General features: G+C 60.6%; 1 protein-coding gene and 1 long non-coding RNA gene across 3 annotated transcripts in view; one reads left to right on the forward strand and one right to left on the reverse strand.

The window, feature by feature from the left end:
- Window positions 1–24,717, reverse strand: part of DNAAF9 (dynein axonemal assembly factor 9) — a 95,464-nt gene that overhangs the window by 25,637 nt on the left and 45,110 nt on the right. For both annotated transcript variants that reach the window (XM_066237076.1, XM_066237074.1), the window contains exons 14-27: window positions 24,093–24,169; window positions 22,262–22,306; window positions 21,818–21,863; window positions 20,193–20,304; window positions 19,270–19,340; window positions 16,267–16,317; window positions 15,632–15,719; window positions 10,959–11,062; window positions 7,827–7,973; window positions 6,751–6,842; window positions 6,233–6,334; window positions 5,826–5,943; window positions 3,543–3,631; window positions 2,004–2,162 (exon numbers count right to left, since the gene is read on the reverse strand). In XM_066237076.1, coding sequence (XP_066093173.1) covers window positions 2,004–2,162; window positions 3,543–3,631; window positions 5,826–5,943; window positions 6,233–6,334; window positions 6,751–6,842; window positions 7,827–7,973; window positions 10,959–11,062; window positions 15,632–15,719; window positions 16,267–16,317; window positions 19,270–19,340; window positions 20,193–20,304; window positions 21,818–21,863; window positions 22,262–22,306; window positions 24,093–24,169 — 1,301 coding nt within the window. The remainder of the gene's footprint in view (window positions 1–2,003; window positions 2,163–3,542; window positions 3,632–5,825; window positions 5,944–6,232; window positions 6,335–6,750; window positions 6,843–7,826; window positions 7,974–10,958; window positions 11,063–15,631; window positions 15,720–16,266; window positions 16,318–19,269; window positions 19,341–20,192; window positions 20,305–21,817; window positions 21,864–22,261; window positions 22,307–24,092; window positions 24,170–24,717) is intronic.
- Window positions 19,355–20,986, forward strand: LOC136309073 (uncharacterized). Its single transcript, XR_010726218.1, has 4 exons — window positions 19,355–19,526; window positions 19,634–19,739; window positions 20,275–20,401; window positions 20,560–20,986. It is a non-coding gene; the product is annotated as an uncharacterized lncRNA (long non-coding RNA).

The following is a 24,717-nucleotide window of genomic DNA, read 5'->3' on the forward strand; positions in this document are numbered from 1 at the left end:
AGCAGGACCTGAACTTTCTCTCCTCTGAAACCACAGGTACTCTGCTCAAGTGTCCTCTGGCCTCTGTTTTATGTCTGCGATTCAAGCCTACTACGTGGGCACGTGTCTTTTTTTTTTTTTAAAGAGACAGAGGGATAGACAGGAACGGAGAGAGATGAGAAGCATCAGTCATCAGTTTTTTGTTGAGACACCTTAGTTGTTCATTGATTGCTTTCTCATATGTGCCTTGACCGTGGGGCTACAGCAGACCAAGTAACCCCTTGCTCGAGCCAGTGACCTTAGGTCCAAGCTGGTGAGCTTTGGTCAAACCAGATGAGCCCGCGCTCAAGCTGGCAACCTTGGGGTCTTGAACCTGGGTCCTCCGCATCCCAGTCCGACGCTCTATCCACTGCGCCACCGCCTGGTCAGATGGGCTCATGTCTTCTGTTAATTCAATTTTTGTTTGGAGAGAGATGCTCTGTTTTAAATGTAGACATCTTAAAGAATAATTTCACAACCTTGCCAAGTGTAAAACAAATTCCTCAAAATGAATTTTTTCAAGTGCAGAGTTCTCAGTGTTGCGTATTTGCTGCGTGCATTAAGCTCCACACGGAAGTTCCTGTGTTCACCGCCGCCATGAGGATAGCGCCACCACCAGGATCTGTTTTAACACCACCCGCCTCCCTCCTGCCCCTCGCTCCTGTCTCTAACCCTCGCTCCCGTCTCTAACCCTCGCTCCCGTCTCTAACCCCTGCTCCTGTTTCTACCCCCTGCTCCCGTCTCTAACCCTCACTCCCGTCTCTAACCCCTGCTCCCGTCTCTAACCCCTGCTCCTGTTTCTACCCCCTGCTCCTGTCTCTACCCCCTGCTTCCGTCTCTAACCCCTGCTCCCGTCTCTAACCCTCGCTCCTGTATCTAACCCTCGCTCCTGTATCTAACCCCTGCTCCCGTCTCTAACCCCTGCTCCTGTTTCTACCTCCTGCTCCCATCTCTAACCCCTGGAGACCAGTTCTGTTTTCCACTAAAAAATAAACCTCACCGGCCTGACCAGTGGTGGCGCAGTGGATACAGTGTCCATCTGGGACGCTGAGGTCGCCGGTTCACCACGCTGGGCTTGCCCGGTCAAGGCTCATACGAGAAGCAACTGCTATGCGTGGATGCTTCCCGCTCCGCCCCTCCCCACTTAAATCAATCAACTTAAAAAAATCTGTAGAAAAACGTCTCCATTTCAAAACACACTGATTTTTATAACCAACAACAGCTCCACTTCCCGTCAGGCTCAGCACAAGGCCCGTCCCCACCGAGGAGGACGGCAGAGGGCACCAGGCCACTCCTGGGGCAGAAGGAAACCCCGCCCTCACCACAGGCTGCCCCCCCAGCACAATCCCAAAAATGAAGACAAAGATGACATTGAAGGAATACAGCCTCAGTTTGAGAAGCCACTGGGGTCACCTCCACCAGCAGCCCCCCCAGTCCTGGGCTCACAGTCCGGCCCCCGGCAGACAGAGGAGCCTGCCCCTCACGATGATGAATGAAGCCCTCCTGGGCCCACCGCTCCAAGGACGTAGGACGCGGGACAGGGGGCTGTCTCCGCGACCCCACGGGCCACCGGCAGGAGGACTCCAGACAGAACCCCCATACCTCCACGGTGAACACAGGAACCCCCATACCTCCACGGTGAACACAGGAACCCCCATACCTCCACGGTGAACACAGGAACCCCCATACCTCCACGGTGAACACTGCGACTGTCCTGAGACTGATCGAGGGAACTTGCCCAGAAAACTCTGCCCTCACTCCCCACCTTTCAGGGGGTGTTAGGATGTTGAAACCAAACCTAAAACTTGCTGGTAAACTGCACGACCTGCCCCAGGCCACACGGCGGCCTCTGTGCGGCGCGCCCACCGCCCACACATGCGTGGAGTTTGTCCTGTGCCCCAGGCTGGCCGCACCCTTCAGCGACCGCAGCGGCAGGGCCACACACCAGCCCATCGCCCTGTGCCCGGGAGACGCCCAGCGCTCACCCTTGCAGCACCACCAGCAGCCTGGTCTTCTTGCGGAGGTAGGCCGACTGGCGGGCAGAGCAGCTGCGCTGGGCCTCCAGGGCGCTGGAGAGGTACCTCTGGAAGTGCGCGGCGTGGAAGCACTCGGAGCCGTCCATGACCTGGCGGTACACCATCCACCTGCAAACGGCACGCCAGCTCAGAGAAGGCGCCGCCCGAGGCCGGCCAGGCCACTCTGCCGGGGGTGGGTGGGTGCGGATGTGACCAGTCACTCCAGCGGGGGAGTCTGTGTGGGAGAGGGCCAACGTGGCGCAGAAACGGGCAGAGGCCCCGGCGGGGTGAGGAACCCTGCCCGAGCTCTGGGCAGAGAACTGCTCATCCCTGGGGAAAGGGCAGGAGACGTCAGAGTCTGACCACGCCCGACCAGGCAGTCGGGGCCTGGGGGGCCCTTCCGCACGTGGCTGCAATCTGGTGCACAGTAACGCGCTTCTAGCAATAAACGGGCAGAGTGAAGACTCCAGACTGTTCACGGAACAGAAGCAAGGGGCCCTGGGGGGGCCTGTGAGCTGCTCAGTGCTTCTGGAGGAGGGCCCCCATCGCCCCCACCTGTGCACGTTCCTTCTCCCCGGCCTCCACCACCTCCCGCCCTGAACCCCCAGCCTCTGGGCAGCCGCCGTCTTCGCCAGCCCTCCACGGCCCCTGCGGGCGCCTTCCTGCAAGGCGGGCTGACGCGACTGAACACCCAGTTCAGCCCGGCGCGAGTGATGGGTGGGCGAGTCCCCCACGTCCACCCCGGCCGACGTGTCCCAGCTGTGTCCCGACAAGCACAGTGCTCCTGTGGTCAGGGCAGGGTCCCAACCAAGCGCTAAGCATCCCCGACCTGCGTCACCCCGCCAAGCAGGCGCACTCCCGGGGCCTCCGCCTGCGCCGCCCACATGTCCTGCCGCCCCCGTGCCCCGCCCACATGTCCTGCTGCCCCCGTGCTCCGCCCACATGTCCTGCCGCCCCAGTGCCCCGCCCACATGTCCTGCTGCCCCCTGCCCCACCCACATGTCCTGCTGCCCCCTGCCCCGCCCACATGTCCTGCCGCCCCAGTGCCCCGCCCACATGTCCTGCCGCCCCAGTGCCCCGCCCACATGTCCTGCCGCCCCCGTGCCCCGCCCACATGTCCTGCTGCCCCAGTGCTCCGCCCACATGTCCATGGCCCCTCCCCTCACGTCCTCAGGCCCCTGCTCAGCGGTCTGCTTCCCAGCGGGGTCTGCCCCCAGCACCCACCCCACACCCCCTATGGCCTTCTCCACTTCAGGCCCTCCACGGTGCCCCTCGCCAGCTGACACACCAGTGTCCAGATATGGGTACCTGTGCCCCGAGAACATGGCCTGGCATTCCAGAAGTGCTCAGGGCAAACATGCCCGATGGACGAATGGACAGAGGACAGCCACTGTGCTGACCAGTGCCAAGGCCAGCAACGCTCGGTCCACGTCTGAGGCTTCCCAGTGCCTGGGCAGGCCCCGGTCCAGAGTCCCCTTCCCCCGAACCAAAGGCGGTGGCCGTACTCACCGGCCGTACTCCTTGTGCAGAGTGACCAGGAAAGCGCAGAGATCGCTGGCGTGACACCCCGGGAGGCCAGTCACAATGCTGATGACGATCTAGGGGAAAGGGACGCCGTGTGGGTTCGTGGGTCCCACCACAGGGAGGCAGCGCGGCGTGAGTGCGCGAGAGCACGGTCTTCCGGAGCCTGACCCTCAGCGGCTGCGCTCACAACCTTCTGTGACCTCGGGCCAAAGACAGAGCTTCCCTTGTGAGACACACAGGTGGATGCGGAGTCGAACTAATGGGCGTCCAGCGCTCAGAACGCCGTCCGGCACGGTGCAGACACCGCTGATGTCTCACATTGTGATTGTAATTCCCAGGGAGTCGACGGGGACCAGGTCAGCTGAGGTACAGCAGAGAGGAGGTCCGGGGCAGAAACACTGCGGGCTCCCCTGGCACAGTCACCCCCCGTGAAGAGGGCGAGCGGCCCTGGACACGCACTGTCTGCTGCCCCTGCCCAGCCGCACTGCCGGGGCTACGCACACCCTGGTGTGGGAGCGTGCGAGTCACTCTGGCTGAGGCGCTGGGTTTCGGTGTATTCTGCTCTGATAAGCAGGACTGGGGGAGGGGGTCCCGGGTGCTGCTAGGAGGACGCCTCGGGGGACAGCGTGTGTGTCACACGCCGGGTGGGGTCCCGGGTGCTGCTAGGAGGACGCCTCGGGGGACAGCGTGTGTGTCACACGCCGGGTGGGGACGTGGGTGTCGGCTAGGAGGACGCCTCGGGGGGACAGCGTGTGTGTCACACGCCGGGTGGGGACGTGGGTGTCGGCTAGGAGGACGCCTCGGGGGACAGCGTGTGTGTCAAACGCCAGTGGGGACGTGGGTGTCAGCTAGGAGGACGCCTCGGGGGAGAGCGTGTGTGTCAAACACCGGGTGGGGTCCCAGGTACTGCTAGGAGGACGCCTCGGGGGACAGCGTGTGTGTCACACGCCGGGTGGGGACGTGGGTGTCGGCCTCCCGCAGCTCAGCACAGAGCAGGCTCCCCTCTCTCTGCTGTGTCCAGGCTGAGCTCCGGAGAGCCGGCCGGCATCTGCACGTGGGCGCCGTGAGACGCTCACGCCCTGCCGTGGCCCAGCGTGAGGAGGAGCTGCGCTCCCCGAGACAGAGGCTGGACTGCCCTAACCCCAGGACACAACCCAGGGCCCTCTGCGGGCAGGAGAGGGACCCTGCTAGGCTGAAGGACATGGATAACGACCTGGGACGGCAAGGGAGGGCCTCCTTAGGGGCGTGTTTTATCACAACGCACAGGACTCGCCGGGGCAGGTCTGGTCACAAACTACCTAGACTCAAGCTCAGCGCTTGTGGCACTCGTCACCTAAGCTGGAGATGGCCATGGAGAACCAGAAGATGTCCCTCGTCCCCTCTGACTGGGCCCCTGAGCCTCTGCCCCTCTGGGGAGTACCCCACGCTGGTGCCCAGTCCTCCGTGCCGGGCCTCAGCCTCCAAGTCACAGCACGTGAGCTCCTACCGGCTGGACACCTTCTCACTTTAAGGTCAGTCCTGCGGGGCCTAACAAAACACAATGAGGGGGGTGTTTTCATTTCTAAACTCTTGCCTCAGGGGAGAGAACGAGGCTTCTGACAGCTTGGTGCTTCTACACTGCTCCCAAAAACTAAGGGATGTTTCAAGACGAACAGGAAGTGGTAAAATACCCCCTGACTTCTGTGAGAAGAATATTTCCTTTTGTAGCTGAGTGTGTCCTAGATCAGCACAGAAGTGAACCACCTCTTCAAGCCTACGAAGACACAGGGTTGAACGGCGGGGGTGGGGGGTGGGGGGTGCGGGCTTGCGAGGGGGGGAGGGTGTGGTGGGCGCAGGCCAGGCTGAAATGCACGCCCGGGATGGTGTTTATAAAGCGTCACCTTACCCCGGTGAGACCCGCAAGGCCCAGCCCCTCATTAAGCTCCATTTGTCAACCACTGCCAGGTAAATCCTTGTCACAACCAGAAAGAGGTGACAGCATGAGAGCCCCAAGCTGGAGTCTGAGGGGCCCAGGGAAGGAGAAGGAGGAGGAAGGGGAGGAGGAGGAAGGGGAGGGTACGGCCAGCCAGAGTGCCAGTGCTGCCCCAGGGCACGGCCAGGGGGGGGGATGTGGACGCCTGCACACATCGCTGCAGAGTGGGTCCCCTGGGCCATGGCAGCAGCACCCAAGGACGTGGCGAGCGTCTTACAAAGGGGACCCGGCCCGGGCCACCTGTGCGGAGCCGACAGAGAGCCCGGCCTGCAGGTGGACACGGTGCGCGGCCTCACCTTGTCGTTCTCTACGCGGGGAGCGGGGCTGGCATCGGCTTGCCGGAGCAGGACGGGGAGGTGGGTCCTCATCACGGGCTCCCGACTGACACTGCCCAGGGCGAAGTGCTGGAGAAACCTGGGTGGGGGGCAGAGACGGCGCTCCGATGTCACCGCGCTGGCCCGATGTCACCGCGCCGGCCCCGCCTGAGCCTGCCCGCCCGCACGAGGAACGCCTCACTGGACGGGTGAAGACGGGGACCTCAGAGAGAGTCTCCCCAGAGTACGCAACGACCCGGCGTGCACGCTCCTGACCCTCACACGACCTAAGGAGCTACGAGGGAAAGAGGAGAGGCCGACACCGCGGTTCCGGACGGGTCAGAAGCCAGGCGCCAGGCGTCTGCAGCGCGCGAGCGGAGGGAGCGCACCTGTCCAGCCCCGGGAGTCGGGTCGCGAGCAGCTGCCGGGGACCGCGCTTCTCCGTGGCGGCGTGGCTCAGGACGCCAAAGAGCTTCTGCGCGCAGCCGTGCCTGCAACAGCAGACGCCCACGGGTCAGTGCCCAGGTCCCGAGGGCGCGCACTCCACACGCCTCACTCGGACGCTCCCCAGCCGGGGCCTGTGACAGTCAGAACTCTCCAGTGGAGCACGCCACCGACTCAGATAACAGGTGGTGCGTGTGCGTGATGACCAGTGTGCCCACATCGGAGGCCCGGCCTGACGCCCCTGGAGACACTACGGGATGCTGGTTCTCGGTGGATCTCATCTTTCTTGACCTCTGTGTCCCCGGGGGCTCTCGCTACCTGCAGGCTGGCAGCAAGGAAATGACCCTTTCAGAAGCCAAGATCCTCCGTGTTACATGTTATGTAACATGAGCCGCCCCGCAAAGAAGAAGCGGGCAGGCGCGGCCCAGGGCAGCAGGCGTAAACACCGAGGGCGGCCACTCACAGTCTCCTTTGTTCCGCTGACAACCCGTCCTCCTGGATCACTTTTAAGGACAGCCCTGAGTTAGCCCGTGGCCGCTGCCAGACGGAGAAGACCTAGACAAAACAGAATGTGAGCAGAGGACACTTTAGCCACAGGAGACGGGACCCACAGGGGAAGCTGACCGTTGCTGGGACTGCGGAGGCTGGTGCAGAGACCAATCATCATAACAAAACAAGTCTGTTTCAAAAACAGAGGCCCGAAGCAATTCTGTTCTGTATTTTTCAAAACTAGGATTTCTCTCCCAGGGATTCTGCTCCTTCGGGGCCCTCACGGGAGACGGTGTTGGGTAACGCGTTCTGGCAGAAGGGGGGCGATGGGGCCAGACGGAAGGAGTGGTCAAGCCAACTCCCGTCTGGAGGCAGAGGGATGGCTGAGGGGCCCCGGAAGGGCTGCCTCCGTGTTCCTGGTCCAGAGGACGAGCTCACAGAGGCAGAGGACCAGCCGGCGGAAAAGGGACACGGACCGGCCCGAGACGCCGCCGGCAGCTGAGGCCAGCTCTGGCCTCTTGCACGCCCTGCGCGTCTGTCCCACGGGAAAGACACTGTCCTCTCCCCGGCTGCTGCTGTCCCACCTTGCCCAGCATTGCCACCTGTCACAAGGCTGGGCACCTGTCTGACTTCGCCTACCGCTGGGTACCAAGTGGGTAGCACAATCCCCAGGGAGCTCCCTCGCTCACACCGCCTGTGCCGAGTGCCTGGACCACGCAGCCCGCCAGGGGGAACCCTTCACGAGGGCAGGGGCCGCGGACCGGGGTGCAGTGGGGAGCTCTGACCCAGGAGGCAGGGCCCAACAGCGCCACCCCGCAGCCAGAGGGAGAGTGAGTCTAATCCAGGTGTAAAGGGACAGAGAAGGTTTTGTTTTTTAGAAGTTCCCTCAGGTTCTCACCTCTCCACGGCGACAGCGACGTCACCCTGGGACCCAAAGGGATCAGCGGCAGCCCCCCCCATCACCTCACCGTCACCCTGAGACGCTGCTGCCTCGGCGCCTACACCACCGGGGAGAGACAGGAGTGGTTTTGCCGAGGGATGACTGGTTACCTCCGAGTAAAACGCCTGGTAGATCTTGGATTTGGGGAAAAGGGCAATCATCAGGAAATTGCTGGAGCCATGGCAATGGACCGGCAGGTGCGGAAGCAGGGAACTCCTGAAGTTGACCACCAGGGCGGCGACAACACTGGTGGAGTCCTAGGAGAACGGGAGGAAGCGTCAGCGAGCAGAGCCGCCCGTGTGGCGCCCGCCATGGACTGCCGTGCCGTGCCGGGCCTCAGCGCAACCATCTCCACAGGACGTGTTTACTGGGCTCCGATCGCAGGCGTGCTTTCCGGTACCGAGCCACACACGGCACGGGGAGCACGAGGGCTTTTCCTAAACATGTCATCTTACAGTTCTTTCTAGCGTATTAATCCTCCATCAGATTTACACTTTCTCCCAGTCGGTGGGTGGGCTTCACTTTCTTGATAGCGACCCTCGAGGCACAGTTTTTAGCTTTTTTTTTCTTTCCTTTCTTACGTGAGAAGCGGGGAGGCAGAGAGACAGACTCCTGCATGCACCCAGCTGGGATCCACCCAGAATGCCCACTAGGGGTGATGCTCTACCCGTATTGGGCCATTGCTCAGCAACCAAGCTATTTTAGAGCCTGGGGCAGAGGCCATGGAACCATCCTCAGTGCCCGGGCCAACTTGCTCCAACCGAGCCATGGCTGCAGGAGGGAAAGAGAGAGATAGAGAGAGGGAGAGAGAGAAGAGAGGGAGGAGTAGAGAAGCAGATGGGCGTTTCTCCTGTACATGCTGACTAGGAATTGAACCCGGGACTTCTACACCGCAGGCTGAAGTAGTAGTTCTCTACTGCTGAGCCCACAGGCCAGGGCCAGTTTTTAGTTTGATGAAGTCTAATTTATGTATTTTTTCTTTTGTTGTCTGTGCTTTTTGGCATTGTGCCCAAGAAATCACTGCTTAATCCAAGGTCACAAGGACTTTACTCCTGACTTTTCTTCTGAGCGTTTAATCGTTGTCGTCTTATGTTCAGACCCGTGTTCCATTTTGAGTTAATTTTTTGTATATAGCATCAGGTAAGGGTCCAATTTCAATGTCCTGCATGTCCAGGGTACAGAATGTATAACATCCATTTACACAAGACTTCAGAAAATGCAAACTAATCTACAGTGACAGCGCCGTGGCGATGGACCATGGCGATGGACCGTGGCGATGGACAGAGCTGACCAGCGGCTGCCCGGGGCCAGAAGCAGAGGAAGGGATGAACTGCGAAAGGGCGTTAGGAACCTTTTGGGGGATGATGAAAGTCTTTTGTGTCTTTTCTTTAAAATTTCTAATTTATGGATTTTAGAGAGAGAAAGAGAGAGAAAAAAAGAAAGAGAGAGATCGATTTCTTGTTCCACTTATTTATGCATTCATTGCCTGATTCTTGCATGTGCCCCGACCAGGCATCAAACCTGCAATGTTGGCAAATCAGGATGGCGTTCTAATCAACTGAGCTACCCGGCCAAAACCTGAAAGTCTTCTGTACCTTAATTTTGACGGCGGTGTCACGAGTGACAGCTCTGTGAAAACTTTAAATAGATACAGTGAATTGTATTTAAGGTATACTTCAATAAACTTAGCAGCAAAAATTTTAAAAAATCCGTTAGGTGGCTACATTTGACAGACTTTTCCTTTAGAGTTTCCTGTATCTAAAAAAGTTTCTAAGCTAGAAAAGTCTTCCTCTCCCCAGAAGTTTAATCAAGATTCATTTTTATGTTCTTGTTTCTATTTGCAAAATTTAAAGATATTTACATTTTCATGTATTGGAAGGTTGTTTTGATTTTGATATGGAGACTCTATTTTCTCCCCAAATCAGCCAATATGTCACCCCAGCGCCTGAAGGACCAGCCTTCCCCTCTGACGTTGGGGGACCCCTTCCTGACATCAGAGCTTTCGTCTGGGCTGCCACTCACTCAGTGTCATTGGTCCGCCTGCCTTTATGAATAGCCTTCGAGGCTCTACGCGGGGGGGAAAGGATTCTTTCAAGAACTGCTCACAGCCTTCATTTTCTGACCATCTGACGAAACCGCCTCACCCAGCCTCCCTGTCCTGGCTCCCAAACAGGCTGGGTTTGATGTTGAGGCTGAGCGTCACATTGAGAGAGACACTGTGCTCTGGCCAGGGGGTACCGGCTGGAGGAAACTCGTGACTGCCTCTGTCCCCGAAGGCCGAGGGGGAGTGTGGATGCAGACCGGTGAAGGTCAAGGATAGCCCTGGGGTGGAACTTCCTCCACGCAGCTGGGGGTTAAGTCTGAGCGCATCAGGGGTAGGCTAAGTCCTTGTGGGGACGGTAGCCCCGTGTCTTCCTCTCTGCCTCAGCTGTAACTCTTTCCCAGGCGAGTGGGTGAGTGAAGCCCCCTCAGTGTCACAGGAAGCCGCTTCTCTGCAGGTTTTAAGTGGGCGAGCTCTGTGTGCCTGGGCAGGAGGCCGTCTGTTCGGGCCGTTAGAGACCTTCCTCAGCCTACTTTCTCTATTATTATTATTATTATTTGTGACAGAGACACAGAAAGAGACAGGGAGAGGGACAGACAGGCAGGAAGGGAGAGAGAGATGAGAAGCGTCAGGTCTTCATTGCAGCACCTTAGTTGTTCATTGATTGCTCTCACTTGTGCCTTGATGGGGGGTGGGGTGGGGGGGCTACAGCAGAGTGAGTGACCCCTTGATCCAGCCAGTGACCTTGGGCTCAAGCCAGTGGCCATGGGGTCCTGTCTATGATCCCACGCTCAAGCTGGTGAGCCTGTGCTCAAGCTGGCGACCTCGGGGTCTCAAACCTGGGTCCTCTGCATCCCAGTCTGACACTCTAGCCACTGCGCCACCGCCCGGTCAGGCTTCTCCAACCTACTTTCTGATGCTCTTTGAGAGAGCTAATTGCCCACAGGTGGCTGCTGGCCCTCCTGACCCGAAGCCCTTTCTGGCTAAGCTCTTTCTGGAGCAGCAAGACAACACTCAGAGCCCCGAGAGAGGGTAGGCCCCGCCATGCTCGCCTTGCCCGCCCGCCTGGAAGGCAGGGCTGAACCCTGACGTCCTGTGCCGCGGGGGAGGGGCGAGAGGACAGGGAAGGTTACTTGGTTTCTCCGTCAGAGGGGCCTCTTTCAGAACACCACGGCCGTGGACCAGGAGGTGAAACACCTACCCCGTCGTAGAACGAGACGGAGGTCACATGGTCCTTGGCAACGAGGATGTTCCCGTGACGGCAGTGGGAAAACAGCAGGCCGGCGGAGAAGAAACACACTTTCCCTGGAAGAAACGAAGCTGGTCAGAGCTGGGGGGCCGGGCCCTGCTGGCCAGCGTCCAGTGTCCGCCCTCCTCACGGTGCCAGGGCACGTCGGGGCAGGAACCGCCTATGGTCCGGGGCAGCGCTCAGAGGGAGGCGGGGGTCAGACCCCATCTGTGCGTGAGACTCAGGAAGAACGAGCGAGTGGCCGTGGATGGGGCGGGGCGGGGCCACCCCCACGGCCGGCGTCTCCCGGGGGGACACACGGGAAAGGCTCGGACGTCCGCTGCGCCACAGGTTCCCAGGCGCCCTGCCTCCCGCTTCGGCAGAAGCTGGCCCCGCCCACACGTCGTGACCACACGCTGGCCCCGCCCACACGTCGTGACCACATCCCTCGGGTCAGGCCCACGACGACGAGGAAGAATTCTCCTTCCAGGACTGATGGGGAAACTTAAGTTCAGGCGGATTTACCCCCCAAAGTCGCAGAACTGCTTGGCGGGGGAGTCCGGTACCCTAGGCGGGTTTGCCCGACGCCGAGCCTCTGTCCCGGGCCCCTCGGTTCTCCCGGCCCCGCTTCCCTTCCCTCCCGCGCTCTCCGAAGCCCTCGTGTGGCTCGTCTGCCCGCGGGCCTGCTCTGCTTCCTCGGCCTCAACGCGCCCACAGGGCCGCCCAGCGGTCTGTCCGCTTTCTCCCAACCCGCCCACCGGCTCCCCGGGGGCCCCGCCGAGGCCTGCGGCACTCTCTGAACACCACGGCCTCACCGATGCCGCCGCAAGGGGACTGCATCTGCTGTTCACAGAGAAAAGAACGGCAACCGGTGTCGGGGGACAGAAACGCCCCCCCCCCCCCCCGCCTCCTGCCGGGGTCGGCACCCCTCCAGACCCCGGGCCCCCCGCCCGCCGCCTGGCGCCTCCAACCCGAAGTCTGTCAGAAGTGAGCCCAGGGCCACTCGCTGCTGGACAAACCCGCTGTCCTTCCTTAACTCAGCCGCCGACCGCGACAAACCTCAGGCCCCACGCCGCCGCCCTGAACCTCAGCATGGTGACATGCTTAACACACGGAGCCCGTCTACGCGCTCCGCTCCTGCCGAGTTCTCCTCCTCAGGGAACCACCTCCTCATCTAAACCGCATTCCCGTCAGGAACGGAGCGAGTCAGAAAACTCGACGCTCTTGAAAGCGGGACGAGCCAGGCTCCGGAAGTCCCTGGCTGTGCCCTTGACTCGCAGGGGGACCCGGGGACACACTGGACCTTGCTGGACAACACAACACGACGTAAGGTTATCTGTGTCGCACGGCACTTTGCTGAGAAGGCAAACATCCTCGCTAAATATTCTAATTGGCTCGTCTCGGGCAAAGTGCAAACACCTCTGTGCCATGCCTGCCACCTGCCGCCAGGACACCCCACGTCCGGCCCCGAGGGCGGTGGCGCTGCCCACGCTCCCTGCCGCCCACAGGGGCGCCGGGCTCGGGCGGAGGAGTGCAGGCGCGCCGGGCTCGGGCGGAGGGGTGCAGGCGCGCGGGGCTCGGGCGGAGGGGTGCAGGCGCGCGGGGCTCGGGCGGAGGGGTGCAGGCGCGCGGGGCTCGGGCGGAGGGGTGCAGGCGCGCCGGGCTCGGGCGGAGGGGTGCAGGCGCGCCGGGCTCGGGCGGAGGGGTGCAGGCGCGCCGGGCTCGGGCGGAGGGGTGCAGGCGCGCGGGGCTCGGGCGGAGGGGTGCAGGCGCGCCGGGCTCGGGCGGAGGGGTGCAGGGGGCTCGGGCGGAGGGGTGCAGGCGCGCGGGGCTCGGGCGGAGGGGTGCAGGCGCGCGGGGCTCGGGCGGAGGGGTGCAGGCGCGCCGGGCTCGGGCGGAGGGGTGCAGGCGCGCCGGGCTCGGGCGGAGGGGTGCAGGCGCGCCGGGCTCGGGCGGAGGGGTGCAGGCGCGCGGGGCTCGGGCGGAGGGGTGCAGGCGCGCGGGGCTCGGGCGGAGGGGTGCAGGCGCGCCGGGCTCGGGCGGAGGGGTGCAGGCGCGCCGGGCTCGGGCGGAGGGGTGCAGGCGCGCCGGGCTCGGGCGGAGGGGTGCAGGCGCGCGGGGCTCGGGCGGAGGGGTGCAGGCGCGCCGGGCTCGGGCGGAGGGGTGCAGGCGCGCCGGGCTCGGGCGGAGGGGTGCAGGCGCGCGGGGCTCGGGCGGAGGGGTGCAGGCGCGCCGGGCTCGGGCGGAGGGGTGCAGGCGCGCCGGGCTCGGGCGGAGGGGTGCAGGCGCGCCGGGCTCGGGCGGAGGGGTGCAGGCACAGGGACAAACGCAGCTCCTTACCCCCCGCCCAGCACCAGGTGGGCACCAGAGCTCCTACGCTCTGTCGTCTATGTGAACAGGGGAGTGGACCCAGCCCCAGCGATCTGAGAACCAGGGGGAAACGGCCACCGGACAGAATTACTACTCTCAAGAACAAATTTCACAGAAAGGGGTTTGCGTAGTGGAGGCCGAAAACTTGTGGAAGAAGACACAACTCTTCCTCCACAAAATGGCTATACCTGACAGGGAAAGAACAGAACTCACTAAGAAATGTTATTCTGGCCCTGCCCGGTTGGCTCAGCAGTCAAGCGTCGGCATGGCATGTGGATGTCCCTGGTTCGATTCCCGGTCAGGGCACACAGGAGAAGCGCCCATCTGCTTCTCCACCCTTCCCCCTCTTGCTTCTCTCTCTCTCTCTTTCTCCCCCTCCTGCAGTCATGACTCAAATAGTTTAAGCAGGTTAGCCCTGGGCTCTGAGGATGGCTCCATGGCCTTGCTTCAGGCACTGAAATAGCTCAGTTGCCAAGCAACAGGGCAGCGGCCCCAGACGGGCAGAACATCACCCAGGAGAGGGCATGCCGGGTGGATCCCGGTCGGGGCACATGTGGGAGTCTGTCTCTACCTCCCCGCCTCCCTGCTTCTCAGTTACTTAAAAAAAAAAATGTTATGCTGAGGAAACCAAACAGGAGCACTTTGGTTTCCCCAGGAACTCCGTGCCAGACCGACGCGGCTCTCGAGCGTTTCATACGAGCAGAAACACTGCTGACTTGGGCTGGAAGGAACGGAGAGAGTGTGAAGTGAGACAGTCAGACCCCGGCATTCTCCTAGCTCCTGCTCAGCTACAAAGTGCAGCCTCTGTGGGAAAGGCAGGATGACAGACATCCAGCCACTAGGCCAGAGGGCAAAACTAGAGTTTAGAGGGCGGAACCAGGAGCCCCGAGGGCTGTTCCCGGGCCCTGGAATTAACCAAGGAACGGGAGTCTGCCAGAGTGATCTCAAAGCTGCCCTGAGCCAGTGACCCCGTTTTATCTTCAACCCTCCCCCTTCGTGAACGGGAACGTCTGTAACTGTTCTACGCTGGGGCATGAACTTGTCTCTCGTAAATTTTCCCACTGATTTGAGAGAGAGAGAGAGGGTGAAGGAGGAAGGGAGAAAGAGAGGGAGAGGAGCATCAACTCGCTGTGCCACTTAGTTGTTGCACTCAGTGTTTGCTTCTCACACATGCCCCGACTGGGGTCAAACCCGTGACCTCGGCACCCGGGACGATGCCCTGCCCACTGAGCCACTCGGCCAGGACAGTGACTTGTCGCCTCAGTTTCGCAAGTCCACAGGTGGGGAGGCATTGTGGGCAGGAGAGGTTCTCAGTGAATCACACGCTACAGAGTGTCATCTATAGCTGAGTTAGATGACCTCGATGGTGAGATTTTTAGACTTTTGAGCTGAAGAGGGTTAGAGCTTTGAATTGTCACCATGACCGATGAGGCCTTAGAAAGGGTGATTGTGTTTTGCACGTGGCAGAGGCACGAATCGTGGCGGGTCAGAGGGTAGACTGCGGTAAAGGAGGAATCTGAGACGGCTCCCACAACCTTCGCTCCTGACGTTACTCCTGGGCACAAGGGAGATGACCTGAGCGAGCCTCCTCTGGTCACGGGAGCCCCTTGTACGGAGAGTTGTCTCCGCCTGGCAGCGGGGGGGGGAATTCAGAGAGCTGAAAGTCTGAGAGAGATTGGACAACACAAGGGAGGTTCTCTGCTGCTCAGACGCAGGGCGTCAGAGGGCGAGGACCACAGGGAGGAGGAGCCACGAGGGGTCCTGGCTCACAGCCAACAGCAGAGCGGAACCTCAGTCCTACAACCCAAAGGAACTGGGCTCCACCAGTTACCTGGTTCTTCCCCAGAGCCTCTGGGTATGGGCCCAGTCTGGCCGACGCCTTATGAGACCCTAAACGTGAACCCAGCCCAGTGTGCTCCCGCTCCTGACCTTTAGAACTGTGACATCATACACGTGTGTTGTTTCAAGCTGTTAAATTTGCGGTGATGTGTTAACACAACAATAGAAAACCCACCCAGGTTTTGTTTCCGCCCACAGATCCTATTTCTGGACGTGCTGCTGCCCCAGCTCGTTCTGAGCGCAATCCTCAGCCCGCACACATCGAGAGGACAGGGGCAGGTCTGGGGCCAGCCCTTCCCAGCGCAAGTTTCCTCATCCCCACATGGGTGGGTCAAAGGAGAAACGCCGTAAGAAAACACTTCTACCCCGACAAGTCTTTTCAAATATCACGTGGATTATTCATCACACCTGCCACAGAGGGACCCGGAAGAGCTCACCTTCTTCGGGCCAGGACTGCAGACCGCCGGAATAGAGGTAGGCCCCTTCTCCTCCGGTGAGGAAAGCTCCCAGGACGCCCTCATCCCCCTTTAAAACAAACACACACACACACAGAGCAGGTGAGTCACAGTATCAACATCCAGAGTCAAACTCATGCGCGAGTCTTGTCCACAAAGGCTTCTGAGTCAGCCCCAGCTTCTCACACAGTCCCAACTTCTTCCACCAGCTTTGTGGCACTGCCTGGATCTCTGTCACGTCCCTGGGGGTCCTGTCACTTGTGCTGGGGAGGACCCTGGCAGGGTCCTCCTTGCATTCAGGCACCGAGGCCGGCAACGCTGCTTGGCCCAAGGCTTTGCTGACCTCTGGGCTCTGTCCGTCTGGGCCAGCCTGAGAGCTGCTTTTAATAGTACCGGGGGGATGGGGTGGTGGGAAATCCTTCTAACCGCGTGTCCCCAAAACGGAGCTTTCTAGAGCTCTGCTGGGGCGGGGAGAATGCAAACAGGAACTGAGACCAAGTGGTACATACAGATCCTTGGGATTCGCCCTAAAAGGAGACTTTTTAAATTGTCCTCTGTAAACCATTCGCACTTCCTGCTGATTCGATGCTGACAGCAAGAATGAGAAGGCTACCTACCTTCACGGCGTGCTGGGCTTTCTCAGACAGTTTCACTTCGCTGTCCTCCACCTGCGACCAAAGGAGCAGACTTCTGGTTGCCACCCTCCCACCCCCCCACCCTCCCAGGGCGACCCCCACCCTCCCACCCTCCCAGGGCGACCCCCACCCTCCCAGGGCGAGCTCTGCCGGGCGACCCCCACCCCCCCACCCTCCCAAGGCGACCCCCACCCCCCCACCCTCCCAGGGCGACCCCCACCCTCCCAGGGCGAGCTCTGCCGGGCGACCCCCACCCTCCCACCCTCCCAGGGCGACCCCCATCCTCCCACCCTCCCACCCTCCCAGGGCGAGCTCTGCCGGGCGACCCCCACCCTCCCACCCTCCCACCCTCCCACCCTCCCAGGGCGAGCTCTGCCGGGCGACCCCCACCCTCCCACCCTCCCAGGGCGAGCTCTGCCGGGCGACCCCCACCCTCCCAGGGCAAGCTCTGCCGGGCGACCCCCACCCTCCCACCCTCCCACCCTCCCAGGGCGAGCTCTGCCGGGCGACCCCCACCCTCCCACCCTCCCAGGGCGAGCTCTGCCGGGCGACCCCCACCCTCCCACCCTCCCAGGGCGAGCTCTGCCGGGCGACCCCCACCCTCCCACCCTCCCAGGGCGAGCTCTGCCGGGCGACCCCCACCCTCCCACCCTCCCACCCTCCCAGGGCGAGCTCTGCCGGGCGACCCCCACCCTCCCACCCTCCCAGGGCGAGCTCTGCCGGGCGACCCCAACCCTCCCACCCTCCCAGGGCGAGCTCTGCCGGGCGACCCCCACCCTCCCACGCCACCCCCGGGTTTGGATATTTCCAGGAGACTGGCTGGGCAGTCCTTCCACCAAATCCCGTCTCTTGGGCCTCGACAGCTGGCGGAACCGGCTGCTGGTCACCACGGCTCAGAGCCCAAGGCCACGGGGCTCCCTCGCTGGGACCCGAGGTTCAAGCTAAACGAGCCTGTGAGGGCCTGACCCGGCGGTGGTGCGGAGAGAAAGCGTTGGATTGGGATGCAGAGGACCCAGGTTAGAAACCCTGAGGTTGCTGGCTTGAGCACAGGCTCACCAGCTTGAGTGTGGGGTCACTGGCTTGAGTGTGGGATTAGAGACGTGACACCATGGTCACTGGCTTGAGCCCAAAGGTCGCTGGCTTGAGCAAGGGGTCACTCGCTCTGCTGTAGCTCATGGGTCAAGGCACAGATGAGAAAGCAATTTATGCCACAACAAAGAATTGATGCTTCTCATCTCTCTCCCTTCCTGTCTGTCTGTCCCTTCTCTCTGCCTCTGTCTGTCACACACACTACCCCCCCCTAAAAAAAAAACGAGCCTGTGACGTGTGGAGAGGACATGTCACCTCCACTTACACTTCAATTTGGGGCAAAGTGAGTATTACTAGGGATGAAGGACAGAGAACATGTTAAGATACGCTGAGTGCGTCCTCCTTTAAACCCGGGCCGGCTGAGGGCAGCTCCTGCCCTTCCCTCCCGGCGTCAGCACTGCGGAGACAGAGCAGGAGGAGCTTCTGAGACGGGGACTCAGGTCACGGCCAGGCTCACTGCTGTCCTCCGTCCTGTGTGCCAGGGCCCCCGAGGGTCAGACCGAGTCCCGCCGATGAGAACGGGACCGTCCCACAGGCAGACGCCACTGTACAAACGCAGCACGACCGCTCCGACCACAGGAGGAGGCCACGTCAGCCACCCCTCACTATCTGCGTGTGACCCTGGGCAGGCGGGTCTGTTTCTAAGCCTCAGTCCCCTTATCTGTAACATGGGGGCGTTCATTTCTTTCTTTCCCAAATTTAACAGATAACTCAGTTCCTCCCCTCCCCTCCTCGCCCCTCCCCTCCCTCCCTCCCTTTTTTAAGATCTTATTTATTGATTTTAGAGAGAGAGAAAGGGGGGAGGAGGGGCAGCATCAATCTGTAGTGGCTGCTTCTCATATGTGCTTTGACGGGGCAAGCCTGGGGTTTCAAACCGGCAACCTCAGCTTTCCAGGCCGACGCTTGACCCACAGCGCCACCACAGGTCAGGCCACTCAGTTCCTTTCTTTTTTTCTTTTTTTTTTTTTTTTTACAGAGGCAGAGATAGACAGGGACAGACAGACAGGAATGGAGAGAGATGAGAAGCATCAATCATCAGTTTCTCTTTGCGCGTTGCGACTTCTTAGTTGTTCATTGATTGCTTTCTCACATGTGCCTTGACCATGGGCCTTCAGCAGACCAAGTAACCCCCTGCTGGAGCCAGCGACCTTGGGTCCAAGCTGGTGAGCTCTTTGCTCATGCCAGATGAGCCCGCACTCAAGCTGGCGACCTCGGGGTCTCGAACCTGGGTCCTTCCGCATCCCAGTCCGATGCTCTATCCACTGCGCCACCACCTGGTCAGGCACTCAGTTCCTTTCTTTCAAACCTTTTCCAAGATTCTGAGAGTTAAACGAGCTAGGTGCAGTTTGTACAAAGAAACAGCTGGGGGCCCTGGCCGGTTGGCTCAGTGGTGGAGCGTCAGCCTGGCGTGCAGGAGTCCCGGGTTCGATTCCCGGCCAGGGCACACAGGAGAGGCGCCCATCTGCTTCTCCACCCCTCCCCCTCTCTTTCCTCTCTGTCTCTCTCTTCCCCTCACGCAGCTGAGGCTCCATTGGAGCAAAGTTGGCCTGGGCACTGAGGATGGCTCCGTGGCCTCTGCCTCAGGTGCTAGAATGGCCCTGGTTGCCACAGAGCGGTGTCCCAGATGGGCAGAGCATCGCCCCCTGGTGGGCATGCCGGGTGGATCCCGTTGGGGTGCATGCGGGAGTCTGTCTGAATGCCTCCATGTTTCCAATTTCAGAAAAATACAAAAAAAAAAAAAAAGAAACAGCTGGGATAAAAACTTCCATTCCTGGGTGGCGGGCTGGTTCAGGATCTGAAAACCCAGCAGGGACCAGGGAGAAGGCTCTTTCTCAAGTGCCCTGCCTGCTCTGTCCCCACTGACACACCCCCCTTCACCTGACAAGTGACACTAACCAGCCAGGAGCAGAATCTGGGGACTCCGGCTGTCAGCACGATGGAGCTGGTGTCCGTGTTCACAGTGCCATCTGCAGGAGGAGCACAGACGTGCAGGTTACTGCCGGCCACCTGAGCCCCCCAGGCAGGTCCTAGCCCCCCCCTTCTCAGGATGGGGGGTGGGTGGGACCTTCTCTTATTAGCATAGAACCTGACGCCCTCAGGAAATGGGAACTTCCTCATCAGGGGACATGGAGCCTACAGCACGGTTCCTCCAGGTGATTTTAACTCTGTTATGTTTTACAACAGATTGTAAAACACGTTTAAGTAAAGAACTCTGGGAATTAGTCCTTTTTACCTCTATTTTTAATTTTTTTTTATCAAGGCAGTATCGCTGTGTACCTATTAGAAACCCAACAAAGACATCAGCAGGCTCATCCCACCAGCAGCAGACACTATCATGCTGCAGAATTTTTTGTCAACATAACGGGGTAAGAAAGTTAACCTAATCATTGCCTCAAATCGTTTGTTCTTGACTGCCGGTACGGCTGTACGTGTTCCTACGTGTATGTCCGTGTGGAGATAATACAGTATCCTACTCACAGAAACGGGGGGCTATTTCAAAGACGAGTATGAAGCGATGAAATATCCCCTACTTTCTGTGAGCGGAATACATACGCTCCGTATTATTGAACTGTTTTGTTTTCCACGTTTGTGAACTTCCCTGTTCCTCCTCTCCGCCCGTCAACCGCTGGGTAGGTTGTCTTTTTCCTCTTAATTCATAAGAGCGTTTTATAAATCAGGATAGATGCCCTTTTGTTTACCATAAATATTCTAGTATTTTCACCAGTTTATGGCTGGTCTTTACGGTTTATTTGGCAAAACTAACAAAATAAAATAAAAGAAGGCTCAAGCTCGGCTTCCCAGAGGTCACACGCACTTACCCTTTTCTTTCACCAGGATCTGTGAGGTCAGGAACGACTCTGAGAAGACCACAGATCCTAAGCACCCGCTTCCCCCCAGCAGGTCAGGAATGTCGTAGACGGCCATGCAAGCCTGGATCAGGTCAGAAGACAGGGCGAGACCAGCCGTGAGTCTGGACCGCCGGAGAGAGGAGACCCACAGGAGACGAACCACAGACTACTGCTTTCGGGTACACTTCAAAAGAAAACTGGAGAGATTCTAGGGAAACCTCAAGTGATCCTGAGGTGACTTCGGGATAACACAGGCTTCCCTGCAGTCATTTTAATTTTTTTATTGGATTGTTACTTTTATTTTATTTTTTATTTTTATTTATTTATTCATTTTTAGAGGAGAGAGAGAGAGAGAAGGGGTTGGAACAGGAAGCATCAACTCCCATATGTGCCTTGACCGAGCAAGCCCAGGGCCTTGAACCGGCAACCTCAGCATTCCAGATCAATGCCCGATCCACTGCGCCACCACCGATCAGGTGATTGTTACTTTTAATAATTACTCTTGTAATAAACTGATTTTAGAGAGAACAGGAGTGTGTGTGTCCCTGGTCAGGGCACACACAAGAACAGATCGATGTTCCTGTCTCTCTCTCTCTCTAAAACGAATAAATAAAAATTAAAAAAAAAAGAATCAAGCAATGAATGCATAAATAAGTGAAACAACAAATCCATCTTTCTTGGTGACATCGTGAAAAAGTCTCAGTTCTACAAGAACGTCGACACAAGGGGTTGACTGACAGACACAGGGCGTGGGCACGCTGTACAAACGGGCACCACTGCCTTTGCACCGGTGATGGGGGCGGGCTGCGTGTACATCACGCCATCCACAGCAGCCCACCTCGCTCCCAGTGACCAAGAGCTCACGGCGATTAAGGCTCAGGCAGGGGCCGCAAAACAGACGCAAAGTATAACTTCTGCTCACAGATCCTGCGACCAGGATCGTGGCCGGACGGCCACCATGCTCACGGCCATCGCTGGCCACTCTTCTTCACGCCAGATGCCCTGGGGTAAGTGGAGGACTCAGCCTGTGGCTGGGAGCAGCCGGTCTAGACCCTCGGGCCCCCCCAGGCCACGGTGGCCTCCCGTGCACACCCGCTCCCTCTGCCAGCCAGTGTGCCCCAGCTCGGTTCCGACTGCCCCCTTCCCTGGAGGGTCAGTCTTGCTCACTGGCACAGACCCCTGCTCGGGGCACCAGCACAGGCCTCGGCACACTTAGACTCCCGAGAGCTCGCTGGTCTGTGCTGAGCCGGGCTCGTCCTCAGCTCACAATTCCCTGGGAGGTCAGAGCAGCCTCGGCCAGCTGGAGGAAGCCTTCCTAACCCTAGGAGGAGGGGGGTCTCTCTCTAGCCCCCTGCCACGGCTCTGGGCCCAAGGGAATCGAGGCATGGGAGTGCAGACGTGGTGGGAGGACTGGCACAGCCCGTCCGGGCACCTGCAGAAGGCACCCCCTCACCCCTGTGGCAGCGGGCGCCGTGCGGAGGACTGGCCACCGTCCCCGGGGAAGGGCTGGGCGGCCCATCCTGCCTCACCCCGTGCGTGCGGGCACCCCTCCACGGGCTGCGCCCCGCCTGCCCGCCTGGGAGAGCCCTGCTTACCGTCTTCACAAAGCACAGGCCACCTTCGCTGTCCAGGGGCACGACTCTAGGAGAGGGGAGAGGGGAGAGAGGGGAGGGGGGAGGGGGAGGGGGGAGGCGGGAGGGGGGAGGGGGGAGGCGGCCGTTACACTTCCAACGCTCTTTCCTCCCAGCTGGGCAGTGGCCCCCAGACCTGGGTTCCTCCCTGACTTTCAAAACGCTGGGCTACACAGACAGATGCAGTCGGAACGTGGGCCACCCGCAGGGCGCTGGGCCTGCCCCACCTCCGCCCCCCAGGGTTCCGGCAGGGAGCACTCGGGGCGCAGGTCTCAGCTGACCACGCCGGCCCCAGGCCCGAGGGTGGAGCCGGGAGGAGACCCATCTCAGCAGCTGCCAGGCGGCCTCCTCCTCTCTTTCTGCTTCAGAGACCTGCCCGACGAGGACACGCACGGAATGTACACTCACCTTCCCTGATTATTCACGGCGTGGATGTGAAAAGCCACCTTGGAGCTGCAGACACAGAACAAAGGACAGCAAAGTCAGCCGGCTCCTGCTGACCCCACACTGGCGCCCGGCCCACACACCTGCCGGTGCCACCGCTGTGCGCCTGTGCAGGCCCTCGCGGCACACCTGCCAAGTGCGGGGCCAGAACCCCGCTCCGGTCGGTCGTGGCCCGGCCTCTGGGCAGGTTCTCAGGGCCGTCCTGGCCAGAGCAGGCGGGGACTAAGTGACAGACCGGGAGAGTGACCCTCTACGGGCCTGGCCCCCCGCCCCACAGCCGGACGAACTGTCTCCATCCTGTTCCCTCACCACTTTTGGGTCGAGCGCCGTCCCTGCTTGGGGTCTGAGCAGAGGCCAGGTCCCCTGCTCTTCTTGGGAGATGATTTGCTAACCTAATGCAGTTCGAGAGTGGACTCAGTGATGTGACCTTGTGGAGGGAGGGGTGGGCTGTGGGGGGAGGGGCGGCCCTGGAGGGCCCCTCCCACTGCCTGGAATGACCGTCAGCCTCGTGGGTGGGAACAGAGATGACCCTGCGGGGACAGCAGCTGACATCACATGTCTGAGAACCCTACAAGGTGGGAAGGCGAGGAAACAGAGGCCCAGGGAGCTCTCTCTCGTCCAGGGTCACACAGCTGAGAAGCAAAGGAGCTTCCTCAAGCTCAGGTCACCGGGAAGACAGTCCAGGCCAGTGCAAGGCTGTAAGGGAGCCGGCTTCCTCTCTGCCCTCCCTCTCAGGGCCGGAGTCCCAAGACCCAGAGGACCCCGAGGAAAGCGGACCAGAAGCAAGCCTAAAGCCCTGCTCCAAAGAGCCTGGGCCCTTTCCTGCGGTCCTAGAGATGCAGAGCAGTTCTTCTCGTCGGACCCCTGACTGACTTCTCTCTAAACGCTGCTTCTCACCGCCCAGGGCCGCAGACGTGAGACCCTGTGGGGCACGGAGCAGAGGCCCGCAGGGCACGGAGCAGAGGCCCGCGGGGCACGGAGCAGAGACCCTGTGGGGCACGGAGCAGAGGCCCGCGGGGCACGGAGCAGAGACCCGCGGGGCACGGAGCAGAGGCCCGCGGGGCACGGAGCAGAGGCCCTGTGGGGCACGGAGCAGAGGCCCGCGGGGCACGGAGCAGAGGCCCGCGGGGCACAGAACAGAACTGCCCTTCAAGAAACCCCCCGACACGCACAGGGACTCCCGACTCCTCTGTTAGGAGTGCACCCGGGCGGTCCTCCTGTGGGACGGCGGGCGAAGTGGGCCGGACCCCAGGGAGGTCCACGGTGCCGTGCCCCGGAGGAGCACGCCAAGTCCCAGCGCCGGGACCCCGAGACCCAGCCAGGCACTGGGCTCCCCCATCCCCATCCGAGAGGCCGATCAAGCCCAGGGCACGCCCCTCTGAAGCAGCGACTGTCGTCAGGTGCCCAGGGCCCCCCGACCAAACACACCTCGCCGCTCAGGTCCCTGGCTGCACCTTTCTGACCCCTGAGCTAGGTGTGTCATGGGTCCAGTGGCTCCAGAATCGACCTGCCCCCCCCCGCACCCCTCCCCCCCCCCCCCCCCCCCCCCCCCCCCCGGCCCGGTGTCAGGACACGGCTTTCCCACATAGCTCCTCCCCGCCTGGCTCCCTGGCCTCTCAGGGCCCTGATCACGAATGATTCTCCTCCTTGCGTTTCGATTCATTTTATTGGATCGTTTCTCACGGGGGACGTGGGCTATCGACTATAAAGGGACCAAAGAGTCTTTTACAAAACAGACATTAACCCCCATCCCCCCCAAACTCCTCACAGAAAATACCAGCCATCGATCGCTTACCATAGGGCTGCCTTAAACTGCGCCAAGTCAAAGGAGTCCAGCTCGGAGCCCACGGTCTGCTCGGCGACCTCCTTGGCCTAAATAAAACCAACAACAAACCGGGGACCATGAGCTTTCACAGCAGGGCGGTGCGCACACCGGGAGCACACCGCGCCCTCCCCTGCGGGACCTCTTTGCATGCAGGTCAGTAGATTGCGGAGGAAACGCCTTCACGCTCAGGGGAGCCGGTGCCCGCTCTGCTCAGCAGGGTGCACGGGAAGCATGTCACTCAGGCGCGTGGGCCCTGGAACCTGACCTCGCCGTGAGCGGTACCCCGCGGGGGACGGGGCCATGGCGGCGAGGTCTGGAAATGTGCTTTTCTTGCTCCCCGTTTCCCTGGCCCTGGGGGAGGGACTGCTGCCCTCACAGATTATGCCCGGTGCTCAGAATCTCATTCAAGCACCTGGAGTGAGTTAGTTACCAAGGACCAGGTAAGAGCCAAAGGTGTGAGGACCAGGGTCCGCTGGCACCGGGGACTCAGGCTGAGGAGGGGACACGGCGAGGAGCTGGTGACTACGCTACGGTGTCTCTGCTAGCCAGCTAGCTACGTCATACACAACCTTTCCAAGGTCAAATGGCTTCCTTC

The sequence above is a fragment of the Saccopteryx bilineata genome, chromosome 6 (assembly GCF_036850765.1).
Source record: "Saccopteryx bilineata isolate mSacBil1 chromosome 6, mSacBil1_pri_phased_curated, whole genome shotgun sequence".
Classification (NCBI taxonomy): Eukaryota; Metazoa; Chordata; class Mammalia; order Chiroptera; family Emballonuridae; genus Saccopteryx; species Saccopteryx bilineata.